We start from the raw sequence: 26,821 nt of genomic DNA on the forward strand, positions 1-26,821 counted from the left end.
GAGTTGGGACTCGCAACTCCTTTACGCGTTTCCTCCCATACCCTTGATTCCTCTGGTTCTGAGGAAGATTCGCCTAGACCAGGCCCAAGTTATATTGATCGCCCCGGATTGGCCAAGAAGGGTGTGGTACAAAGATCTTCTCCACCTCTCCTCGTGCTCGCCGCTCCGTCTCCCTCACAGGGCAGACCTCCTCTCCCAGATGGAGGGGCAGGTTCTACACCCCCATCTCCAGACCTTACACCTTCATGCCTGGCGATTGAACGGGGCAACCTGAGTTCTTTTTCTCTCCCTCACAATGTGGTGGATGTCATTTTATCAGCCAGGCGTGATTCCACCAAGTCCGTCTATTCTTATAGGTGGTCTAAATTTGTTGCTTGGTGTCGGGAGAAGTCCATTGACCCTTTAAGGGCTTGTTTGTCCAATATTCTTCAATTTGCACTTTCCTTATCCCAGCAGGGTTGTGCGGTGGCTACTGTCAAAGGTTATTTGTCGGCCTTGTTGGCTTTTCTCTGTTTGCCGGATCAGCCGTCTCTGTTCAAATCTCCTGTGGTATTAAGGTTTCTGAAGGGTTTCACTTAATACATTTATTTCCTCCTACTCCCTTTATTGTGCCGCAATGGTACTTAAATTTTGTCTTAACCTACTTGATGGGTTCTCCCTTTGAACCCTTGCACAGGTGTCCCTTGAGACTTTTGTGTTTTAAAACGGTCTTCCTGGTCGCAATTACCTCGGCAAGGAGGGTAAGTGAGCTTCAAGCTCTTAGTTCAAAGCCCCCTTTCTTGACCATTCATGCTGAAAGAATGGTACTCAGGACCAGGGCTGCTTATCTGCCTAAGGTGGTAACTTCTTTCCATCTGGGGCAGTCCGTTACCCTCCCTACCCTTTATCCTCCCCCTCACCCTTCCAAGGAGGAGGAGAGACTTCACCGCTTGGACCCTAAGAGGGCTGTGAGCTTCTACCTGGACAGGACAAGGGAGTTCAGGTTGGATGACCAGCTGTTCGTTGGATTTGCTGGCTGCAGGAAAGGAAGAGCTGTGCACAAGCGCACACTTTCAAGATGGATAATATTATGCATCAAGATCTGCTACTCCCTGGCGGGTAAGGACCCTCCTGAGGGTATAAAAGCTCACTCTACTAGAGCAAAGTCTGCTACTTCTGCTTTATCTAGAGTTGTACCTGTTGAGGATATTTGCAGAGCCGCGACTTGGGCCTCCCTCCACACTTTCGCAAAGCATTACTGCTTGGATGCCGAGGTGAGGAGGGACGGCCACTTTGCGTGCTCTGTCCTTAAGGATTTTCTGGTATAGGAGAGTGGACAACCTCCTCCGGGAGTGGGCACTGCTGTGGGACTCTATTCACAAGGTGAGGAATCCACTGGCAAATGAATCTATCGGAAGAACAAGTTACTTACCTTATGTAACGCTTTTTCTGGTAGAAACAGTATCTGCCTGTGGATTCCTCACTGACCCACCCGCCTCCCCGTTGTCCACTCTGCTATACCTGAGTTTATGTATTTTTATGTATATTTATATTTGTATATATATTGGGTTTTTCATACCTTTGCTAAGCACTATGTGTGCAGTTTTGAATTGTATGTACTATGTACACTGTATATATGTATATCTACTGTCATTGGTCCGTCCGGGTGCCTCGAAGAAAAGGAAAAAAGGGCGTAACTGATGTCATCACGCCGACATAGGCCTAATAAGGAGTCGGTGACGTCAGCCGGAGTCGCGCGCGATGCCGTGCTCCTGTGACGTCGTCCACGCCGGCGTGCTACAAAATAATTTTCTGAACGTTGCTGACGCAGGGGGATAATCACAAGGTGAGGAATACACAGGCAGATACTGTATCTACCAGTAAAAAGGGTAAACAAAGGTAAGTAACTTGTTCGTTTAGTTCAAACCCCTGTGCACCACTTTGAATTGATATTGCCAATGCTTGTTGGCTGTGCACTCCAGAAATCTTCAAGATGCTCCAGCCTCCAGCACCTCATCCCTCAAAGATCAACATCCTCACTGCATCCCTTGCACTCTGGGCCTCCATCTTTGGTGAGTTGGGAGGTCCTCTTGCGACTCCTGTGCCTTTGGCCTGTGGGTCCTCTTGAGGTTCTTCCTTTGCTTCAGTGGTTTGCCCTGTTTGCGCGGGGCCTGCTCTGACTATCTTTCCATGGCAGTTATGGCTACCAAGGCTTGTTGGTGCTCCCACCGGACACCGACCACCTAAAGACTGACATGGGGACAGCCCGTGCACTGCTCCAGGTCTTCCTCATCGTCTCCTGGTCCTCACAACTGCAGCGACAAGGTCATTGTCCTCACTCCTGAACCTCTCTACATCAGTGGGCATTGTGCTTCCTTGCCTACAGGTCACCTCTGATTGGCATAGACCCAGTCCCCTCAGCTTGCAGGTTCTCCTCTTCTAGATTCCACCTTGGATTCTGGCTTCTCCAGAGGCATTTTCTTCGAAGTCTTCCATTGTCATTTACGACAATTTCTGATGTCACTTGAACCCTATGCTCCCAGCTTCCGTTGTCAGGCACTCTCTTTTTGGGGTTTGGAAGCATGTCTTCTGAGAATATAGTGTTCTGTCCTCAGAGCTTCTTTATCGTTTTGTTTCTTTTCAACTGTTTTTTGTGTCTAGCGCCAAGATGCTTCGGTTTGCGTATCAATAGAGCATTTTTGTCATACTCGTAAGCAAATAATGTTACTTTTTGTAAAGTAAAAACACTATAATTTTTGTAAATAGGGTGCATTGCTTTCAAGCCCATGTGTGTGATTGAAGAGTCTGTCTGCTAATGAGATGATTTTAGAAAGAAATACACACATGTAATATGTATTTTTAATAAATTATTTTAGTCTATATTGAATTGCAGATGTTCCTCTTATCAGAAAGAGACAGTTTACAAAATGGCAATATGTGAATTCTACCATACTGTGAATAAAAAAAATTAACATGCTTTAATCCATTTTTTGTAGCAAAGTTATTAAAGAAAAAGAAGAGAGAGAAAAGATTGGGAAAGAAAAGGAAAGAGAAAAAAAAGAAAAAAACCCTGCTGTTCCACTGGAAGTGAAGGCCCCAGGAAAGGAGGGCAAAGAAAAACAGAAGGAAGAACGGGCAAATCGAGAAGAGAAACCTAGAGAACCAAAGGAGAAAACACCAAAATCTGACAAAGAAAAGGAAAAAAACAAGAAGGAAGACAAAATTAATAAAGAAGACCGATCGAAGACTCCTGTTGCCAACAACGAATCAAAATCTGCTGCCGAGAAGGAGAAAGAAAAGGAGCCGTCCAGAGAGAGAGAGGGGGCGAAGGATAACAAATCTAAGGAAAATATGAAAGGAGAAAAGTCAGCAGCTGCTGGGTCCTTGAAGTCACCAGTTTCCCGCTCTGAGCCACTGGAATCTGAAAGGGGTAATTTATTTTACTTGGATATGTGATGTCAGGAGGTGTAAAGTGTTAGCCAGGTAAAAGTAGTAGATATTTTAAAGAAATGCAATCAGGATTTAGTAATGAGATACTGTTATAGCTAGCCAAATAATCTATGTGAAGTGATGTGATCACCTGCTTCTGTCTCCATAAAATAAACTTCACTAGCCTCCTGAGGGCTAGAAACACCCCTTCAAAAACGATTCTCTAGTAACTGTTAGTTCATTAGTCTCAAATCTCATTCACCACCTCAGGGGCACTTTAAAATTCGTGTGCCCAGTGACAATGTGTCACTAAAAAAGCAATATCTAAGCACATGTGCTTTCATATAAAATCATGACCATGCTTGCTCAGGTCAAGGTCCGTACTGACAAGGAAGTCATGTTTTTTACTGGCACATGGTTAATAAATCTCAGCATCGATATTGTCGAAAGTTATCACAAAGACAATGGTTTCTCGAGTTCTTCAGGCGGCATTGAGCCATATCTTTACCATATGCCTTGACAGCAGGATTTGTTACAATATTGATAGTGCATTTTCATTTGATGCCTTGTCATTGCAATAAGACTCTGCCTCCAGTAATTGATAACTTTCGATGTCCTGTGACATGCTTAAGTTGGTGTAATTACCAACATCATGATTAACATTTTCGATGATGTAAAAATGTCTGACATTCTGAGTAAGGACATCACAAGGTCCATAGTCTATAAAAGATGGAACATTGAAACCAAAAACTAAAGGCTGTGTATGCGTGTGAATCTTTTTAACATACGACAGCAATGACTACAGTATTGCTACAGTGGCAGCTAAAGCCAACTCTGTCACAGAGCTTTCTATCCATGTTGTTAACAAGCCATTGCTTTATTGGAATCTGTAGGGTTTGCGTGGTTTTCACATATGCTGTAGTTGTGCGTTTACTCTATTGTGGAAGAGGAATTCTGACGTAGGTCCAATATACCAAATACCATTTCCTTTATTTATGTTATAGAATTATGAAATCGGTAATCCTCTTCTAGTTGTCATTTCTGACTTTCCGAGGACATGTTTTTCTTCTTCAAAACACCTACCCTCACCTGTTATTGTCTCCCAGTTTCTTGCAAGAGAATCTTGAATCTAAAAGCCATTTCACCTTTATAGCTTTTGATAGAAGCGATGCATATGCACAATTCTGTTATAAAAACAGTAGCATCCTTTCAAGAAACCACAATAATAATGTACATAGGAGCTTATTTTCCTGTCTACTCTAGCAAACTGGCTTTTTATGTGTAATGTAAGGGCACATCATGCAAAAAGTACAGACAACTGTTATTGAATTACAGGGCTTACATTAATAATCCCAAGTGATCTATATGTGAAATTGTGGTTAAGGAGTTTTGGCTTATCAGAGTGTAGTGTTAAGCATTTGTTGCACACAGTCAATAAATTGACACACACTCAAGAAGAAATTAGAGACTAATTTAGAAAAATAACACATTTTTATATATTTTTAAACAGTTACTGATTTTAGTCAAAATTGAAAAATACAGTCCAATAACTCTTTTGAGGTATGCGCCTCAAACGCAGTAATGTTACCCTATGGGAGAAACATACACTGCATACACATACTTGCAAGTGGTTCTTGAGGGTGCCTTTTGGGACTTAATGTGCTTAGCGGCCAAGGTCCAAGACCCACCAGCAGTTCGGTTTTACCTGCCCTGGTGAGTCTGGGTGCAGAGATGCCTGACGCGTTGCTGGCCTCGGGCACTACACTGTAAAATCAGTGTCAAATGTACCGGGAAAAAAAGCTACTTGGGTTACAAGTCCGGCAGAACCCAAAGGGGGGATTGGCTCTTGAGGGTCTTTGGAGCACAGGGACACTGCTGGTTTACGTGAACCTGGACTGGAGGGCTCAGGTGCATAGGTATTTTGTCCGGGAGGGCGATGTAGTTGTATGCTCTCACTTGGCTTTGACAGCCTGGACAAGGAGAGAAAACAGGCTGACAGAGCCACTTTGGATGAGGATCTTGTGGATCCTGAAAACCCTCTACGGCAGATCAGGAAGGACACCACTGAGTCCAATACCGGAAACTCAACAAGCCTCATTAGTTGCAAGGGGCTCTGGTACCCAAGGTATTGGTGCTGAGAAGCTCCTGGAGGGGTCTGCAGCTTGAAACTTGGTGAGAGCAACAGGGTTGGTCTACTGGACTCACGACAACTGCTTCCTAGAGAGTTAAACACTCGGGCCAGCAATATAAAGTACCAGGTCGATGCAGACTTTGCCTGCAGATGCAGGGGGACTCCTCCACCCCAAGGGAGATGCTGCTTGGTTGTTGAATGTAAGAACAGTCCACCAGGAGTTTGATAAATCTGTTCAGCTTGGTAAGAGTCTGTCTTTGTGATTGTCGCAGTGCAAGCAGCCAGGCAGGGTTTGGCACCAGTTTTGGTGCAGGACCACTGTTCTCATGACTTCGACTCTTCTTTGTCCTTCCTTCGGTTCCTAGTAGATGAATATGAACCCTGGTGTCAGGGGGATCCCTAAATACTGAATTTAGTGGGCATATAAAGGGAGTGTAGGATGGGCTACTTAGCCCTGAGGTGACTACACTTCCTATATGACCACTTCTTGATAAAAGTGGGCATAAACCTGACCTAGAGTTCTTAGTTTCACCAAATTCAAAATGGTGAAACCCTACCTTCGTTTTCCACTCCAGGTGGCCCTCCTAAGAGGTGTTTACAGAACAGGATGTCTGGACAAGTTTTTGTGTTCATTCTAATTCAGGAAAAAATCCAATAGGCTGATTTCATACGGAAAATTGTTCATATGAAGGTGATTTAGGAATAATTTTCAGGTAATCAATTAAGCTAACGAGTCTTCTAGAGTTAAAACGTACAGAGATCCTAAGTCGGTCTATATGTCTCTGACAAAATCCCACCGGTGTGTCTTTGAGAGAAAAGCATTGCCTACTGGAATATTCCCTGAATCAGAACGAACACAAAAACTTGTCCAGACATCCTTTTCTGTAACCACTGCGTATTTAGGTGGTCCGGGCTCTCCCCTTCTTCAGAACAAGTAATCAAAAGCAGAGCTGCCTAAATCTGCACAGCGAGTAAGGAATTGGGACCCATCACCCCTTCTCTTCCACATTCCTCCTTAGAGTTCTGCCTGGCCTAAAAGTTTGACACGCCTCCTGACTAATTTCCAGCCTGCTCTGATGCCAAATAGGCCTCTGGGCAGGGGGTGGCATTCCCCAGGTCTGGGGGGAAGACATTGTCACATATCTAAGTTGGTAGAGTCTTCGAAGCCTTGACCTGCTAATTCCATAGCCAGCCTGCTGGAGAAGGTGTGAACACCTCTCCGGGGAAGAAAAGAGTCTTTGTCGAAGGAAGCTCAGTCTTTTGGGATTCTTGGAGGTTGCTCCCTGCAGGACATGCCAATTTCTGCAAGTAGAGTCCTAGAAGCAGGAGACAGGCTTGTAGGGCTGGGGATAAGTCAGTTGTCATCTTCCTCCTTCACTGCTGCACGGCTCTTTGGTCCTTTTTAGGTCATTGAATCTGAGGAACAAGGTTCAGGGAAGCCCTTAATACTGAATTTAATGCGGTACTGAGGTGGGGGTGGGGGGGGGGGCAGTAACAAATGACTACTGTCCCCTAGTGTGACTACACCCTTTAGGTGCCGCCTCCCTTTGGGGAGAGGGGCACATCCTTATCCCTGCTGGTCCTAATTCTCCAATCCAAGATGGAGAATTTTTAAGAGATGGGTTCACCTCAGCTCCTGGTCACCCTAGGGGTATGTCAGGCCCAGGAAGACACTGCTACTCTGCTTACTAAGTTTGCCGCCTGTCCTTCTGCCAAAAGTGGGGCCTGAACAGGGGGTGGGCATCTCCACTACCTGGAGCACCCAAATAAGCACAACACAAGGGGAGAGTCTTTAAGGCTTACTGCTAAGTGCTGCTGTCCCTGTGAGGGGGAGGTGAGAAGCCCCTCCACCCAGGGCAAGATTTGTTTCTGAACTCCGAGAGAACAAAGGCTCTCACGCCATGAGGTCAAAAACCTGTCTGGTGGTGGCGGCTGACTGGCTGGCAGGGACTAGTCAGCCAATGCACTATTAGTTGGTCGTTTTTTTACTGGGCATATCTGAGATGCCCTCTGAGTGCATTTTATAATAAACCCATCACTCGCATCATTGTTGGTTTATTATGCTGAAAAGTTTCGCTTTTTTTGGGGGGAAATTGTCACAAACGTACCTGATGTCAGCGAACCTTGATGACACATCAATAGGCGCTGCGCTCGTCACTACCAACTCAGACGATGCCAAGATGGAGCCCATCTATGCCACCTACTGGCGCGCAGAGGTACTGCTCAGAATTATCCAGATCCAGGCTGATGTGGGGAAATATTCTAAGGTGAGGAATCAGCAGTTATATGGAGTCCACCAAAAAAAGTTTTACTGAAAGTAAGTAACTCGTCCTTCCAGAACATTTACTCCAAAAAAAGAGACTTATTCTATCGGCCAGGTTAGGGTAATTATTTGGTACAATAACCCTGTTCCATTTATCTTGAAGAAGGGGTAGTTCACTTAGTTCCTAAAATTGACAAAACATTCCAAATAAAACCAGTAGCCTCAGAACTTAGTAACAGATAAGTATGTGTTCAAAACCCATTTTTGGCCTTTCTAAGCAAATTGGCAGTTAATAGTATTTTATTCAATGGAGCTTGGTATCTATTGCTTAAACAACTATTTTGAAAATTGTAAGCTAACCCCTTTTTACTCTTTTTTTTTTTTTTTTATAGAACAAAAACGCAGAAAACTCGATACCCATTCTTCTCCGTCACATTCCTCAACAGTAAAGGTTAGTATAGCCTGAGGAAGGCAGCGTCCTGTTATGCTCACCTGTTTGGAATGCCAGTGTCCCGTCTTCCTTCAAGTTTGGTGCCACCTTCACTGGAATGGCTGGAGGTTTTTATTGCAGTAGAAAAATCATCCCTGTTCATTATTTTGGACTAATTTTTTATTCAATATTTTTAATTGAAAAAATATACATGTAAATTTATATATGTATATTTATATAAATATATATATTTAAGTAAAGCTTCAAGGACCTAGCTCAATTTTTTTTTAATAAATTATTTTTGAGTTGACAAAGGAAAGCAAAATATTTAAAGTTTCAGAAGTGCCTCGAGTTTTCAAAAAAAAAAAATATTTTTGGAGTGCAAAGTTGCCTACTGTGAAGCAAAACATTCCGGCAGAATAAATATACATATTTTTTAACATTTTGAAGAAGATTGATACTGCTGAAGATTTCCTAGCTGATGACGAAAAACAAGATACCTCTGAATTCATCAAGCAGCTTGAAGACCGTTATACTGATGTGTGCCTTCCGGGAAGGAATCCTGAAAGAAGCTCCTGCCAACAGTGTTCTCGGTGATCAATTCTCCTGTAGTTGTATATATTCAGTGAGCATGCAGCTTTCAGTTAAGCTTCCCTGCAAAATGTATTTCATTGTGTGCCTACCACATTGAGATCTGCAGTCGGATCAAACCAGATGTCTGCTGCCAATCTACCAGCCAACCAAGAAAATCCATTGGAGCTGGAGCACCAGCAAATCGTATGTGTAGTCTACAATGAAGACCCAGGGTAGCCATTCCTTGCTCCATATATTTTGTTTTGTTTCTAAGGCAGCTAAGTTCATGGAATCTTTGAATTTGCAGTACGTTGACCCTTTCAAACTGTAAGTGTTTTAGTACTTTTCGAGCACTGTGGTGCCTTATCAGTTATGTGCTGTTTAGGTTACAGCAGCTCTCAAACTCATTTTAAAATTGATCATTGTATGCCAGTTCAGGTAGTTGTTTACTTTCCTCGTGAGGGGTCTTATTCCAATAAAGATAAGGGTTTTTTGTAATATACCTGTTTTTTTAAAATCAATTTCAACTTGTAGTTGATAGTTTAAAACTATTTTATGTTTTTAACTCTTTTCGCTTCTAAAATGTTAAGGCTTTCTCAGTTTACAATATTAAGGTGCCATGTTGTTCCTGGCAATAGCAATGACCAAAGTTTTGGATAACACAAATAATCTGTTCTTACATGATTAGTGTATAGTTTCTGAGATCAGTTGCCATTTTCTTCTTTGTTTAATAGGGTATTGCCAATATTTTTAAGATTTTAAATAAAGTATATTATTGTGTACATAAGATATAATTATGTGGTAATACTGTTTTTCCTGGACCTGCATGAAAGTTGAATGTCAAAATAGCTTTGGTAATGGAAAGCTTTTTTCATACATAATTTTTAAATCTGTGGTCACTGAAATCAAGTGAACATGGCAAGCTTGGTAAATAGATATCAGAGACTCTGTTGTGGGGAACAATTAAGACTTAAAAAATATTGCATCAGCTCCTTTAACAGTAGAGAATGCTTAAAATGACTTACTGTGCTTATCCGTTATTGAAAATCCATTTTAAGTGGCCATATGGCTTCTATAATAGTTTTGATTAGTGTCTAATCAGTCATTGACACCTCAGTTTAGGAAGACAGATGGAACTACCAAAATTAAACAATGTTCACTTATAATCACTTCTAATACGTCATTCAACCGAATGAGAGTATGTAGTTTGGCCTTTTTCACCTCTCCCCAAATTTTTGACAACTATATAGCTGCACTTCTGTTCAACTGGGTAATGTGCGCCTCTCAACAGCAGAGGGAGACACCCATATACAACCACCTGTGGCCCAAGCCTAGAAACAATTTATATTTATCGATGCACCTACCTTGGAGTGCGTAAGTGAGCTAAAAAGTTAACTTAAAAAAGATGCCTAAGTTTCTAATCTACATTAAATGAGCAACAACAAAAATGTTTCAAGACTTCAGATATGAGGAACATAGAAGGGTAGCAGCCCAAGACATATTGAGATATGCATGCGGGTGAAGTAGATTATCATTGGAGAAGGGTAATAAGTTGTCCTTCAATCTGTTGGTGGGGAAGTGGTATAATGATCTAAATGTTGAGGTGGGAGTCATTAAGGAGTTTCTCTCGGAAAGAGATGATGTCTTTAGGCATCTCAGCTGCTCAGGCTGAGGGTTCTATAATCATGAGCAACCCCAGAAAGAGATTTTGACTCAGTGGACTGAGATTTGAATCTTTTGGTTTTCAGTAATTCTCTGGCTCCTGAGACATTTGGAGCCTCATCTTTGACTGGGGATATACTGATTAATGATCTCTCTGAATTATAGAAAGAAGGAAGGCAAGTTTTAACTTAACTTTTCTCTCCAATGGTAGCCATTGAAAGTTTTGTAATTCTGATTTTTATTGTCCGATTTATTGGTTTTACAGTTTAGTCTATTGGTGGTTTTGTGCTTCGCGCTTTACCCTTTATAATGTAGCAAATAGAAGGTACTAAAGCTTGAATATGTATGCTGACACTTGCATAGTTGTAGTGGAGAGTGGATTTTGTCACAATATTCTCTTTTGTTTAATTAATATTGCATTTTCAGAAAATATGACACAGTAAAATGATAGTAAGTAGTATTCCATGCTAAGGAATAACAAACCATAAATCAGACACAATGGACACATATGGCAATAAATGTAAGCCAATTTGAAGATTTGTAGTAAACTGTGTCCCATTAATAAGCAGTACAACTACAGTAGGCTTACCAATAAATAGAAGTAAAAATGTTCTTATTAAATAGGTTATGATGGTAAATGAAACGCATACATTTTATGCAGGTTCTAACTTTTCTTAAATTTAAAAGATCAAGAAAAGGAGTATTTTCTTATGTGATGATGCACCTATTTATGTGATATTGTTGAGCTTTAGAGCAAAGAAATGTTGGCAATACCCTTAGTATTGAAGAAAGTCTGGCTATTGAGTTACATTTTTCTAGTTGTAATCTACAACAGTGACCTGTAATGTCAGCTTAAAAAAATACACTTCATGTATATGTACTTATCTGTAACATGCCTGATAATGTAGAATTAATGTAGCAATTACAGTATTATGCCACTCCTTAGTTAGGTTTGTGTAGCTCTTTCTTAAGACCCTTCCTGCAATACATAGTTAATGCATTAGTACATGGTCTACTACTGCATCTTCTGTTCATGCCAGATTGCTTTAAAATCTTAAATGTAATGGTCAATTTAAGGGTTACCGGAGAGGGACTACCATTGGTGTATTATTCCCCCAGACATGGGATGTGTGTGTGCTTATGTTTTCAGTGTGTATGTACTACAGTAAATTAAGGTTTTGCATCATGAATCCTTTTCTAGATTCACATGCTATGTATTATCCGCCATCTTGTGGTTGGATCCAGAATAGTCTGGTTTTTGCTTGGGATGTTGTTGACCACCATTTGGTGCTTGGTCCATCCTGTGTGTGACTTCAGACGGTGCTCCGGAGGTTCCTGTGCATGGTAGTCTTCTTCAGATTTTTTTTTCTGCTTTTGGGTCTTGAAGCACTCTGAAGATTTGGATGCAATCCCCAAAAGAATCACAGCATTTGAGTGAAAAAAAACATTGATCATAGACTACGAAGACATTGGAGAAGGAGAAGGACCTCCCGACACCCTTTTTCTGTCGAAGGACCCCGACGGAGAAACTACGCAGATGGATCAACAGTATGGGCCATGGAAAATACCTCTTTCAAATTCTGCCCAATGTGCCACAGCGCAATCCACACAATGTATGTAACCTCTGCCTGCCGAGGGATCACAAGTATAAGGCCTGCGCAGTGTTCTTGTTGAAGACACTCAAGGTATGCCGAAAGCAGGGGGAAGACCATTACGCAGGCTTGCTGCAAAGCCAGAAACTCCCTTCGATGAGGGACTTAGGCCTCTGTCAGCGATGAGGATGACCAGGAAGTACCTGCAGAATCGAACCATAAGGAGTTGGACGTCAAAAACCTCAAAGGGGGTGCCGAAAAGAGTCGTACCGGGAAGAAAGTGACAGAGAAGAAGACGGACAAGGTAAGAAACCCTCAACCGTCAGAAACCAAGGGCTATAAAAAGAAGGTGCAGAAGGCAGCCCAGGCGTTGAAGAAAATGATGAATGAGGGTCAACAGCGACCAAAAGAACCCTACGGATCCCACCGCAGGGATACCGACAAGGGAAGATCGTCGAAATCGACTAAGGTGGGCGCCTCACGAGAGGCACTGAAGGGAAAAACCACACCTTGGAGCCACAAACCAGCACACCCAAATAGATCTCCCTGGCCTCAGATGCCGAAAGTGCCCTCAAGGTGGAGAAAAAGAAAAGAAGCCTCGAAGCAGAAATGGCGGCACTCCTTCAACAAAAGGAGTTCGGTGAAGCGCTGAACGTATTCCTGCGATACCTGCTGATGCCGCCGAAAATCGCGAAGAAGATATCCTCGAAGCTCCGTCAATCCCCGAACTGCACGAGTAAAAAATTGTAGAGGAACTAGATGCTCCAGAATAACAGGAAGCCTCTGGGACTTTCAAGGAAGAATGTAATGACAGCGACAAAGAAAGCCAGAAGAAGTCTGTGGTTATCCCTCGATGGCTTCGCCACTAGACGACATAGCCTTCTTCAACAGCCTCATCTAGAGAGCAGCTGATACCTTCGGTGTCCCCATAGAGGAAGAGAAAGGAGACTCATGTTTCTTCCTAGAGACCATCCACGAAAGGGACCGAATATCTCCCAATGCTACCAAGCATCTTGGATCAGCGCAAGGAGGCTTTCAAGGAGCCTGTCTCAGAAAGGGGGGTAACCCCAAGAGTGGAGAACAACACAAGTCTTCCACTAAGGACCCTAATACATTCAGAGAAACACCGTGCCAGACTCCATCATTGTCACCACGGCAAGAAGAAGGGGCAATGCCCACTCCTCTACTGGTCTACCTCCAGAAAGAGAGAGCAAGAGAATGGACATGGTAGGGAGAAAGATAGAGAAAGAAGCAGCAATGCAATGGCGCATTGCAAACTCCAACAGGTATGGCCACCAACAATACAATGACATCGAGGAACTGAGGAACAAGCTCCCTGAAGAAGATAAAGAGGGCAAATCCATCATACAGGAAAGAAAGAACATAGCTAACACTTGCCTCAAATCAGCCCTAGCCGGACCGATACAGCCAGCAGAAACATGTGCACAGGCACAATGTTGAGAAGGCACTCCTGGTCAGAATATCAGGCTTCACACAAAATGTCAGCACCTCAATAATCAACAGGCCCTTCACAGGAGATGCCCTGTTTGGAAGTGAATTTGATGAATTACTTCAATAAATAAAAAAGGACAATGCAACAGTCGGGGCTATAGGGACCCTACAACAGAGGGGCTCCTTCAAAAGAGGATGTTTTAACACTATAAGACCCAGAGGAATGGGAGTCTTCTCAATAGGCCAACAACGACAACAAACTCAAGGCAGCAGACAGCAATCAAATCAGCAGTCCGGATACCAAACATGGCTACAGCAACCAAGGCAGCCCTTTTGGGGCAGAAGAAGAGGCAGGGAACAACCCTCAAGAGGAGGAGGAGGAGGAAGCTCTAAGTTACTTGCCCACAATAAAGGCCCCCAGACAACACCAGTGAGAGGCAGAATAGCACATCAACTATAATGCAAAGACATCACCACAGACAGTTGGATTGTGAATGAGGTACGCCACTGCTATTGTATAGAACTAACAAACAAACCCCCACCAAAATAGAAGTTCCAAGGAACAGAACTCTTACATTTCAGATAAGAAATAAGCAATAGCAAGCAAAAGAGAAAGTACCAAGGAGGGAACACCTCAAAGGAAACTATTCACCTTACTTCTTGGTACCAAAGCAAGATCTCACGCATAACCCATCTTAGATCTCAGGTTCATAAACAAATTCATTCGCATACAGCACTTCAAGATGGCAACGCTGCAGAAGGTTATCCCGCAGCTGCAAAAGGGAGATTTCCTAGCAACAATAGATCTCAAGGACACCTATCAGCACATCCCCATGGACCAAGCTCACAAGAAATACCTCTGGTTCCTTCATGAGAAAACTAACTACTAATTCAAAGTCCTGCCTGTCGGGATAAAATCGGCACAAAGAGTCTTCACAAAGTGCCTAGCAACGGTGGCTGCATCACTAAGGAGAAGAGGGATACCCCTACCTAGACGACTGGCAGGTGAAGGCAAATAAAAAAAAAAAGATGCTGCACACACGTCCATTAGGTGATCGCAGCACTGCAAAAATTGGGGTTTTCTATAAACCACCAGGAATAATCAACAAAGCCAGAACAAGAAAAAACCTTCTTGAGAGCAAGATCAACTGCAAGGTTTCACAAGCATACCTGACCCAAAGAAGAATACAAGCCGTCAAACAAGAAACTCTCCTTTACCGGAAGAGGCAGTCCCTGGCATTGAGGACGGTCATGAAGCTCATGAGCATGATAGCATCATGCATCCCCCTCATCACTCATGAACAGCTCCACATGCACCCTCTGCAAGAGTGGCTATGCAGCAGTTGGTCATAAACCACAGGAAGTTGGGAGGATCTAGTGGTTGTAATCCAAAAGGTTCAGACAGACCTATAATGGTGGGCATCCAAGAACATAACCCTAGGCAGACCTTGCAAAACCAGGAACAAACCTAACACTCGTAGCCCCTCGATTGGCAAGACAAACCTGGTACTCAAGCCTATTTGAACTTTCCAGGCTCAAAGCAGACAAGGACCTCCTCACAATGCAAAGGGGACCAATCTTTCACCCAGAACCAGCAACGCTCAGCCTAGCACCTGAATACATAGAATTCAGACATTCAAACCTGCCACAAAAATCAATGGAAATACTAAAGGAGTCAAGAAAACAGACCACAAGACAATACTACATGGCTAAGTGGAAACGGTACACCATATGGTGCACACAAAAAACAATACCCTGAGCTTAATTTTCACACAAGAAACCGTGCTCATATATCTGACACACTTGCTTGACAGTAACATCAACTGCTCAAGCCACAGGGTGCACCTGGCCGCAATTGTATCCTACACCAAGGGAAATTCATGTAAGTTTCTTCACCGGACCAGTCATAAAAAGATTCCTTGAGTGATCCATCCCCATGAAATGCTCCAGTCCCTATGTCTTAATGCAACTAACGGCAGGACCATTCGAGTCCATGCACAAAGCAGGACTCAAATACATCACCATAAAGACTGCCTTCCTAATAGCCGTAACCTCTCTACAACGAGTAAGTGAACTACAAGCGTTAACTATTGAGGAGCCATACTTGCAAATCCACAAGGACAAAGTTACCCTAAGGACAAACCCTCATTTTCTACCTAAGGTAGTAAGCAAGTTCAGCATACAGCTAGCAGTTTTCTTTCAAAACCCGCAAACACTACTAGAAAAAAGCCTTTATACCCTGGACGTAAGAAGAGCTTTACTATACTATCTGCAAGAGCTAAAACTCCGTAAAGGCAATCAGTCGTTCTTCTCTCACTTAAAGTCCAACAAGGGAGGACCTGTGACAAAGGGGACAATTGCACTTTGGATTGTAAAGGCAATTCAAGTATGCTATGCCTCAGCAGGAAAGACTCTAAACACAGGGCCAACAGCCCACTCAACAAGGAAAATAATTGACAACCCTTGCAATTATGGCCAACGTGCCATGTGCTGCGGCAACATCGGCATCCCCACACACATTCACAAAACATTACTGCATGGATATACAGATGACTAAGGAAGCTCAAATGGGCAAAAGGTACTTCAACACCTGTGCGCAAAGTCTTCCTCACCTTACCACAGCCACCCCAAGGAGGGAGAAAATGCTGCGTAATCTAGTGCACAGCATGTGAATCCAGAAAAGTAGTCATGCTGCAAAATGAAATGGTTGCTTACCAATAGGAGTAGTTTTGCAGCTTGAAGAGTTTTCTGGATTCACATGCGACCAACCCATCTCCCCTCAAAGGAGGGACACAAGATGACTGAAACTAAAGAACTAACATATCGAGACAACCGGATTTAAGACATACCCTATAGAAAAATGGGGTGGGGGGAGGGAGAATCCAAAGATGGCACCATGCACAGGAACTTTCCGGGGCGCCATCTGAAGTCAAACAAGGATGGACCTAGCACCAAATTGGGGTCGACAACTCCCCAAGCAAAAAAACAACAGACTATTCTGGACCCAACCACTAGATGGCAGAATAATGCACAGCATGTGAATCCAGAAAACTCTTCAAGTTGCAAAACTACTGCTGATAAGTAACCATTTTGTTTCCTCTTATATGCGCTTGTGTGTGTGTATATGTATATACACACACACACATATATTTTTATATATATATATATATATATATATATATATATATACACACACACACACATCTATACATGTGTATATATATATATGTATATATATATATATATGTGTATATATGCGTGTGTATCTATGTGTATATGTGTGTATATATATGTGTATATATATATATGTGTGTATATATGTGTATATATATATATGTGTATATATATATATATATTACCTACTGGAGGTAGTTCTAGTTAGGACCTAGTTTCCATAAGAAAAGCATTTTTTGACTTGCCTATAACTTTCCGTCGTTTGACCAATCTTCATCAAATTATCTAAAAAAAAGAAACAAATGGTTAAAGTAGGTTCTGTGTGGCATGGAAAGTTTGGGGGTGATTTGTGCAGTTGGGACTGAGAAGTAGAGGCTCCTAATAAGAGTGCATTTGTAATGTTAATTCCCATAGGAACACGTTGTCAAACCTACTGCCCGAACCGCTGGACGGAATTACACCAAATTAGGCTGAAAGGTAGATGTTACGCAGAGTGTACTTTTTGTCATTTGGTGCAAATCTGTTCGGTAGTTTTTGAGAAATTAAAACTGAACATTATAGTGATATTTCTGCCCGTGGATATCTCTGCCCATAGATATTTTGCGGTGATTCGGTGATGGTTGCAATATTTCGCAACAAATTGGGAAAGCATGTGCATGCGGAAATGCTCTGATTGGCTGGACGCAGAAAATTGCGGCTTCCATTTTATCGATCGGGAACGGTTCCCGAGGCTGAAAAGTTCTGTGGAAGCTAACCGAATGGAGGTACTCTGACCCCATGTTTGAGAAATGGGAGTGTTAGTTACACAAGTTGTGTCCAAAATTGAGTTGTGGAAACAATAGATAGATATTTCACTCAGTCAATCGTGCATGCTTCATTTCACTAGACGTGCAAAGAAAATAGAAAGACAGGTGTTTTCAATAAAAGGATTTATTGAACAGTCTTCTTTCTCAAGCATAAGAAATTAACTGCTACAATAGTAAAACTGTTTGTAAAATATGCGTACAGTATAAATAGTAGAACAAAATAATACTGTAAGAGCATTGTATGGTTCCTAAACCATATATAAATACATACATAAATAACAGAGGCTAAAAGTACTCAACTGGTGCTTCTAAAATACGCCTACCCCGGTGTACCTAAGCTTAGTGCGAAGGAAGAAGTAAGTGAGGTGTGGCATAAAGGTAGTATTCTTTTTGCCAAGAATCTGCTCAAGATTTCTCTAAGGGTCTAATCAGCTCCGTACCTTCGATTAGTATGGAGAAAGTCGGTCTCTGGACTCGATTTCCCAACCCGCAAGGGTAGCTTGGAAGCACTGGAGCTGGATTTCTCGGCAGGAGAAAAGGCAGCGTCTCTCTCAGTGCGTCTGCTGGAGGGTCGGCTTCCTTAGGCACTTGCTGTAGCAGGACGTGTCGGGCAAGTAGATAGTCGAACTGCTCCAAACCAACGTGTGTTTGCTTGGGCGAGTGTGGGCATATTTATACCTTGAAGTTGCTGACTTTGACGTACAGTTGGACATAATAACGTAATAAAGGAGTCTCAGATCTTTGAAAACTTCATGAGTTCTTGGACAAATCAATATTCAAGCAAGGGGAAGTCCCCGGCTGCTGAAGCTGAGTTTTCCAAGAAATCGTTGTGGATTTTCGGAACTAGTGGAAGTAGCCCTGCCATATTTGGACTGCATGAGCTATGCCTAATATGGTTATGATTTCTATGCCTATATAAGGATATGGTGATTTATACCTATATAAGGGCATGAGTCGGGAAACTTACAATAGGGTCCTAAAATGATACATGACACCACTGGGAGACTCGTGCACTCACACAGACCCACTCTGATACTCATGCACCCACTCCCCCCTCTGATACTCATGCACCCACTCACAGACCCACTCTGATACGCATGCACCCACTCACAGACCCACTCTGATACTCATACTATAGAGTCATTTAGATAGTAATGTGTTGGTTATAATCCATTTTGCAGTTATAAGTTTTGAATGTAGCGGTGACTAAAATTCACCTAAAAAACGAAAGGATACAGGGACGTTCTAGTTAAAAAAAAAAATAGAATTAAAAAACTTTAGAAATTCACTGAAAAAAACAAAGGTTACAGGGAAATAGGTTACAGGCTGACCTTTCACTCCTACAAAATCAGAGACATTCAGCAGTTAAAGTTACCTGAGCTAACTATAACTCACGCAGCAATGCACTGCTTATGACCTCACATTTTAGATCACTCATGACATGTTCCGTGATATCACTGATGACCTCTCAAATTACATTACTCATGATATCTCAGATGGCATCACTCATGACATCATCCAGTGATTTTTAGTGGCTGTGTGTGTGAGCAAATGGGTGTTTGAGTGGTTGTATGGGTGAGGGGTTGTATGAGAAAGTATGTGGTTCTCTCAGTCATTGTATAGGTGAGTGAGTATATTTATAAGTAACTGAGTGGCTGTGTGAGTAATTGTATGGGTGAGTTAGTGGCTTTGTGAGTGATGATATGGGTTTGTGAGTAGGTGTATGGTTAACTGATTTACTGTGTCAGTAGCTGTATGGGTGTATGAGCGGATGTGTAAGTGTGTCTGTATCTCTAACTGAATCTGTGACTTTCTGTAATGGTAAGTGAGTAGGTGTATGAGTGGCTGTGTATGCGAGTTATTGGTTCCATTAGTGGCTTTATGGGTGGGTTGATGTGTTACTGGCTGTATGGATAAGTGATGATATGTGAGTATTTGTATTGAGTTCTGCAAATGAGTTTGTTAGTGACTGTGTGGGGATAGGTGTATGACATGTTTTATAGGGGTGTAAGTAGGTATGTCAGTATTTCTCTGGATGAGGTCATCGGTGATGTCAACAGTGACATAATGAGTGATGTAATATGTGAGGTTATAAGCAGTGCATTGCGGGGTTGTGAGTTAGTTAGCTCAGGTAACCAGAACTGCTGAACTTCCCTTGTTTTGTAGGAATGAAATGTCAGCTTAACTATAACATCCCTGTACCTAAATATATATATAATACTTTTACCTGCTAATTCCTTACCTTTTGAGTATCCCAGGTGTCAGAGTGGATCTAAAAACCTTTCAGCTCTGTGTTGGCAGGGGGCACTTGCTCCATCTCAGCTCTGTAGCCAATGCCACCTTGATGCCACTGGGACCTAGAGTGCCCCCACTGGCACTCTGATTTCAGTTCCTTTTTTAGGCACCATGAGATTCCAGAGCTTAGTCTCCTCAGATTTTCCGTCAGCATCTGTCAAGAATTTCCGTCTGATTTACTACAAATAAATACAAATTTAGTGCGGTACAGGGATGATACTCTTCAGGAGGTCAGGTTTCAAACTTGGTCTTTAGTACTATCCTTGCCCAGCAAACAGTTGCTTTTTAAGATGGAGTGAGAGTCCTGAAACTGAGGATGCCTTCTCCTGTCTGTCTGAATTCCCCCTTTTGCCTCCCTTTTCTCAGACTTTTTTTTTTTTAGCAGTATGCAAAATGAAACATCATTTAAATCTTTGATTCTTAGTATTGGTTGTTCCGCCTGTCTCTGATGCACGCATACATTTTGATATAAATATCAGATATTAGATGGCTATTTTTTGTGGTATCTGTTTCTACAACACAGCCCTCCCTTCCACCTACACCCTTAGAGTGTTCCTCAAAGGAGTTCCAGTGGGGATTGCTCTTATCAGAAGATAATATGTAGATTCCCCTTAACTGAATAACTGTTGCAGGCAATTTCATTTATATGTCTCAAATTGCCTTTGAACCTATTCCTGCCAAAAATCAGTTGATGAGTGCAGAGTAGCACACTGCATAAGGAAGGCTTTTTAACCTCCAGAATGTGCGCAAAACATATCCGATTCAGACTTTTAGCTGCAGATTCCTTAACTTTGAATTTTCCCAGGCTTCAGACTGGGTTTGTAAGATTTTCCATGCGCAATAACCCTGTGCGCCGGTAGGTGGCATCAATCGGCTCTGCGCGGAACCACTCCTGCCGGAATTGACATCTGCGGTACCTATATAGGCTCCTCCTCGGTTCGCTGTCATCAGTTCTTTTCTTTCCGAGCCAGCCAGAGCTGTTCCGAGAGAAGAGGTACCGCTCTGTCAGATTTTGACAGGATTTTTCTACCTTTCTTTCATGGTTTTTATCCTCCTGGCGTGTCAAGGATGTCATCAATGAAGACAGGTTTCAAATCCTGTGGCACCCGTCACCATGCCATGTCTGTGATGAACCAACACCTCATGTTTGGTGTGTCTGGAGTGTGACCACGATTCCAAGTCGTGCTTTCACTGCTGGGTTATTGCACTGAAGGCTTCGAAGGAGTGGTCCCAGAAGCTGCCATCAGCCCCCCGTGCGACTCTGTGGAAGTCAAGGTCCTCCTCGAGAGGATGGTCTAAGGACGGTTTCAGGTGTCGTCAGAGGTCCTCTTTGTCCCACTTAAAATTGTCGCGGCATTCAGGTAAGAGGCGCAAAAATCACAAGAAATCAAAGCGCACTTCCACTTCTCCTCGTCAGTCTGCTGATGCGATGGAATTTGAGACCTGCTTCTTCGGAGCCTGGGTCGACTCCAGACCTCTCCAGTCTTCCGGGAGCTGTAGCAATCCCCACTCAAATTCAAGAATTTTATGAGGCCTTGCGTCTCATTTTTGAGCGGCCCGACCCCTCCAGCGCACCTTCGAGCACTGTGGGATCAGAGGGGTCCCTATCTGATTCCACGCCAGCAGCTCCAGCTCTGATGGGACCCCATAGATCCAGACCGGCGCCAGTCGTGCTACTCAGACCTTCCCTGGCAAGATGATGGTGCTAGTAGCACAAGAGGGGTACAAAGTTCCCCGACAAGAGTGTTTGCGACAAAAGTGCGTGCAGCATAGAAAAAGGGAGAAAGGGAAGGGCATTTCCCTTTTTGGAACTAAAACCCTCCCACACCTAGCAAGCTAGATGTCATGCTTCATCATATGGGTTCTGCTCCTCGTCAGACTGGCGCTGCAATGTCTGAAGGGCACCCGTAAAGGGGCTCTTTATCGGAGATCTTTTGTTCCGGCCATATGGTGCGTGTGGGTGAGAGGGCAAGAGGAGGTGTAGTCGTGAAGATAAAAAAGGTGGGTCAGTCCACAAGGATATTTATTAGCGTGGCTGACACCCTTGATTAAAATAGTCGGAGGGGAGATAAATGCCAAGAAGTGTGTTCAGCAAAATACCTGCGACTCTCGGATCAGGTCAACATGTTTCTTGCTCAGGGGGCAATTCTTCAGGACCTAGGTGCTCAGTACTACACAGTGAATTAGAATTAAAATTAAAAAACTCAATGTACAACCTTATTCCAGGAGGTCAGAAGGAAGGCAGGACAACAGGTCCTGCTATTGAGTGGCGACCCTAAGTGACCCCCTAAGACGCCTCGCAGTCTGCTCTCGTGGGACCTGCGCCAATGTTCAGGTACCGTAAAGATGCGCGGTCACAGCCGTAACAACCTACCCCCACGAGCCTGGTCAGGGTATAAGAGCAACTGGTGTTGTAAGATGATGGTGCTCCCAGCACCAGCCCCATTGTGATCCCCAAATCCAGCAAGGAGCCAATGCGACCAACACTGATTCTGGCACCAGCCTACACCAATTCTGGCACCAATAGAACCTTATTGTTCTAGGTTGGAGCCGGAGACCTATTCTATAGGGCTAAGCCTCAGGGAGAATTGGAAAGGGGTTAATGGACCCTTTAGAATGTCAACAAAAAAAAGGCACCCCTGGTACCCTTCCAGGTTACACGTACCGGCGTGAGGAGTTTGTCTCGAAGGATTTGGAGGCCACCTTCAGTGCGTGCGCAGAGGGTAAGGCTCCACTAGCTCACCGGACTATGCGGGGAAGCCGCTGACCAGCAGAACTCGCGATTGGTTCAAAAACCTACTAGCTGGTTTTATGCATTTTTAATCACCTACTAAATTTGGTATGCGTGGTTGACTCACCTTATTTTGCACTTAGGTGGTCCTGAAGAAAGCCATGTCACCTCTACGGAGGCCATTTCGGCTGAAACATGTCGACCAGTTCAAGACTGATGAGTTGAATCTTCCTGCCATAGCCCACACTTTTTTAATCCTGACCCCAGGGTGACACCTTAAAGCCTTTCCTGATATACCAGGGAGTTAGTTTTAATCTCACCTTCACTTTCTTCTTACACTCCCTAAACGCCCGGCTCATATGAAGGTTTTAGAATACCCCTTGACCATATCATAAAACATCCCTGAGCTCCTCCCTCTCAGAGAGGGGGCTGTAGCCCGCACTGCGACTAGGTTTGCAGTGCGAGGAGGTTACCCAGTGATGAAGCATGCCACCCACGGGTGGGTGAAGGAAACCGTCCTTTAAAAGAGATTTCCCTGGACTCCTTTTTCACCCGACCCAGGGGTGCCTTTTTGTATTGCCATATTTAATTAGAGGGGAGTCGCCCCTTGTTGGTTGATAAATCTCCTCCGGCCTCTTTTGTGTGTACTGGACCCTATAGAATACCAGCCTTATGATCAGGATATGGACGGGTGTTTGGAACTGGGTGATGCCAGCAGACTAGACACGTCTCCATATTCTGGCATGGTTTCTCCCGCTATCGTGGCTTCAGGGGAGGGAGCTACATATGCAATGGTGGTGCAGACTGCGGCTGAGGTCTGAGGTTTGTGGCAGTCTAGAATGACATCTTGACTTACAAGCTGCAACTGGGAGTTTCCTCCTGTGAAACCCTACACCCTCACCAACTTCCTTCTGTGGACCTGGTCTAAACGCAGGACTGGGGCTCCTGTGAATAGCACGATTGCTCGCCAACACCGCCCCACTCCAAGGGACCCAAATTTCTTCACCCAACACCCTTCCCCGGAGAGCTTGGTGGTCCAAGCCTCTACTTACATGGCGCATTCCTGCCACTACTCCGGACAGGGAATCCAAAAGGCTGGACAGCTTGAGAAAGATTGTTTTTCTTTCGCCACCCTTGCATTGCCGTCAGTGATCACCACATGATTATTCGTCCGCTGCTCCCACATGCTGTGGGAAATGGTTCCGCAAGTGCTGCCACAGATCCAGATCAAGGCCTGGGCCATTCTCTCCAAAGTAGGTACAGACGGGAGAGATGCAGCAAAGCTCACTGCACGCTGTGGCTTGGATATAACCGACTCGCTGAACAAAGCGTTTTTGTCCACGGTGGCCCTCGCGCCATGCTTGACTGAGAACATCTGGTTTTTCGGTGGATTTCCAGGCTTCCCTCATGGACATGCACTTAAATGGCACACGTCTCTTAGGAGACGAGGCAAACACTGTGTTGAAGCTCTTAAAGGCTCGCGGGTTACGTCCAAGTCCTTGGGCCTATCAGCTGCCCCACGTCATTCCCAATCTGCCTTTTGCTTCTTTCATTGCCACTGAAGGGGGTTTCAACCCTATTCTAGCCACTGAGCCGTGCAAGCTTCCTAGCCTCTTCGTGGCTGAGGGTACAGTTACTACCGATCTCATGGGTCGGGTAACCAGTGGTCTGGTCTAGCCACCACCCCCGGCAGCTGCAGCCTCCAAACCTTCCTAATCTTGCCCTTTTAGATCATGGGCTCCCAGTTGATGGCAGGATGAAATGAAAAACACATTTATAAAGTGCATTAAACCCAAGGTTATCTTAACGCTATACCAGAAACAAAGCTCAACCGCAACAGACTTAGGATAATTAAGAAGAAAAAAAACAAGTTTTCTGGGATTTGTTTAAACAGATTAAAATAATCCACATTGGTAATATGGGTAGGTAGAGAATTCCAGACACTAGCACCAGCACTCGAGAAAGACCGGCCGCCGCTTCTAGCTTTTCAAAATCTAGGGATACAGACTTTACTACCAGAGGAGGATCTGAGTGACCTGCCAGGGATATTCCAGTTTAACAGGGCCGAGAGATGTTTAGGCCCTTTGATATGGAGGGCTTGAATGACTAAGCAGTTAGCCTTATACAAGATGCGCTTCCTAGTAGAGCGCCAATGCAATGCCTTGATACCCTAGAAACAGGTGCTAGTGGTCCGATTGACCTGCAGCTCAAAACTCAAAAGGGTTTCAAACACCACCCCAAGATTTTTAGTAGATTTAACTGGAGTGGGTAATGGGCTGCGTTTCTCTGGCTGCCAGACCAGATATATTATTGCCCCACCCCCCTTCCTGACCCCGTCCCCCCTTATTATGTTCCTTCATTTAGATGTTTATTCTTGTCATGCAGAGATTAAATCTGTTGGCCACTAGGGACAGGTCATCAGAGATAGATACTATGCTCTGCATGTCATCTGCATCAGAAAGTGCTTGAAAGCTGCACGGACATATGAGCTCAGCGAGCATTGCTACATAAAGATTAAATAGAGTGTGCTTAGCGATGACCCCCTGAGGGACCCCGCAAAGGATACTAAAAGTCTTTGCTTTAATGCCATCACAACTGACCACTTGCACCTTGTTGATTTGAAAGGAGATTAAGGGCTTCCCCCTAACATCTGCCTGATCGGTAATCTGTACCAGGCTTGTAGGTGAGATGATGTCAAAGGCCGCTTACAAATCCAGCAGCACAAGGACCCCACTCTCCCCCGGTCAACCTGACGCCTGATGCTATAAAGTGGCGTAGACAGCGGCTGAGACAGCGGCTAAAAGCGATGTCTCAGTGCTGTGGCCTCCCCTGAAGCCATTTTACGAGAAATTTAGAATGTCACCGGTCTCAAACTTTATTAATTCCTGGTTACGATATTTCTTTAGGATTTTTGCAGGTGCAGACAAGTTCAAGATGGGATGTAAATTCCTCATATCCTTGATCAAAAGTTTTTTTTTTAAACATTTTTTAAGGGTAATTACAGTGGATTCCTTCCATGTTGAGTGAAAATCCCTTAGTCAAGGGTATGATTAATCACACCCTGGAGAGTGTTGGCAATACAGTCTAGGGCCAGCTGCAAGATTTTGGGAGGACAAGGATGTCCAGGGGGCCCTGATTTACGCCACTGCTTCTCGATTCTTCGGCAGGTTTGCTTGGAAGTCTGGTTGTCGGTGTTGAACCAGATGGCACTCATGTTTGTATGCCTTTTTGAGGGTTTCCTGACCGGGGCGAGGGTGTTGGTGCAGTCGTCGATCCATTGTCTGAGGTTGTGGGCCACCGCGTTGGCGTCAAAAGGCTCGGGTGGGGGGGGGGTTCTCGGGCGAGGGTGGTGAGGAACTGGTCTTCGGTGACTATTCCAGCTGCGGTGTGGGATTCGTTGTGGTTTGTTGTGCGCGGTGTGTTTCTCAAAGGAGAAGTGGGTGCAGTGGTGGTGGTTGGTCCAGTGGAGTTCCATGGTGTGGCTGAAGGTGATGTGGTAGAAGTTCAGGTCTCCAAGGAGGATGTAGTCTGTGGAGGCAAGGGCGTGCGTGCTGATGAGGTCTGAGATGAACTGTGGTTGGGGTCGGCGGGGGGGTCTGTACACCATGCTTCCTCTGATGATGGTGGTGTGATCGACATGGATCTGGAAGTGTAGGTGTTCGGACATGCTGCGGGAGTCTTAGATGTTGACCGAGATTCTGATGGTGCTCCTGTGAATCATGGCGATTCCTCCTCCTGGTTTGTTGTTTCGATCCCTGTGGGTGATCTTGTAGCCGTCCGGGATGGCCATGGCTATGTCGGGCGCTTAGAAGGCGTTCATCCAGGTCTCCGGTGGGATGGGCAGGACTTGCGGGTGTGCGCTGGCTGGTGTAGCTGCAGTTTCGGCAGGGAAGAGTTCGTGGGTGACCTTTGGGCTGACCTGGAAGCAAGTGGAGGGTCAATTGGCGTTGAGTGCATGGGGGGGTGTTGGCGTTGGAGCGGTGTCGAGTGTCGTGGCGCACGTGAGGGCCAGCGGGTCTGGCACTGGGCGTGGTCCAGACGCGGAAGGGCACAGACGGGCGTGCTTAAGGCGCGCCAGCAGCGCACCAGCTGCGCGACCGCACAGTGGTCGCCATATGAAGGGGGGGGGGGCAGGAGCAGAGGTAGGGGGCGGGAGCAGGCAGGATCGGGGGCAGGGCCGCAGGGGCAGCAGCGGCGGGAAAACAGGCAGAACAAGAGAGGGGTTCGAGGTAGAATAAGATAAAGAAAAACAACAGGACTCCAACACAGGGCACACGAGGGGCAATAAAGAGGGACTGGGGGAG

At 44.4% G+C, this 26,821-nt stretch overlaps 1 protein-coding gene across 2 annotated transcripts in view; it reads left to right on the forward strand.

Moving 5' to 3' along the window:
• The window catches only part of THOC2 (THO complex subunit 2), a 1,289,207-nt gene that overhangs the window by 968,748 nt on the left and 293,638 nt on the right, over positions 1-26,821 (forward strand). For both annotated transcript variants that reach the window (XM_086918507.1, XM_086918508.1), the window contains exons 30-31: positions 2,976-3,409; positions 8,195-8,253. In XM_086918507.1, the coding sequence (XP_086774633.1) occupies positions 2,976-3,409; positions 8,195-8,253 (493 nt within the window). The remainder of the gene's footprint in view (positions 1-2,975; positions 3,410-8,194; positions 8,254-26,821) is intronic.

Source organism: Lissotriton vulgaris, chromosome 4_1 (assembly GCF_964263255.1).
Source record: "Lissotriton vulgaris chromosome 4_1, aLisVul1.2, whole genome shotgun sequence".
Lineage (NCBI taxonomy): Eukaryota > Metazoa > Chordata > Amphibia > Caudata > Salamandridae > Lissotriton > Lissotriton vulgaris.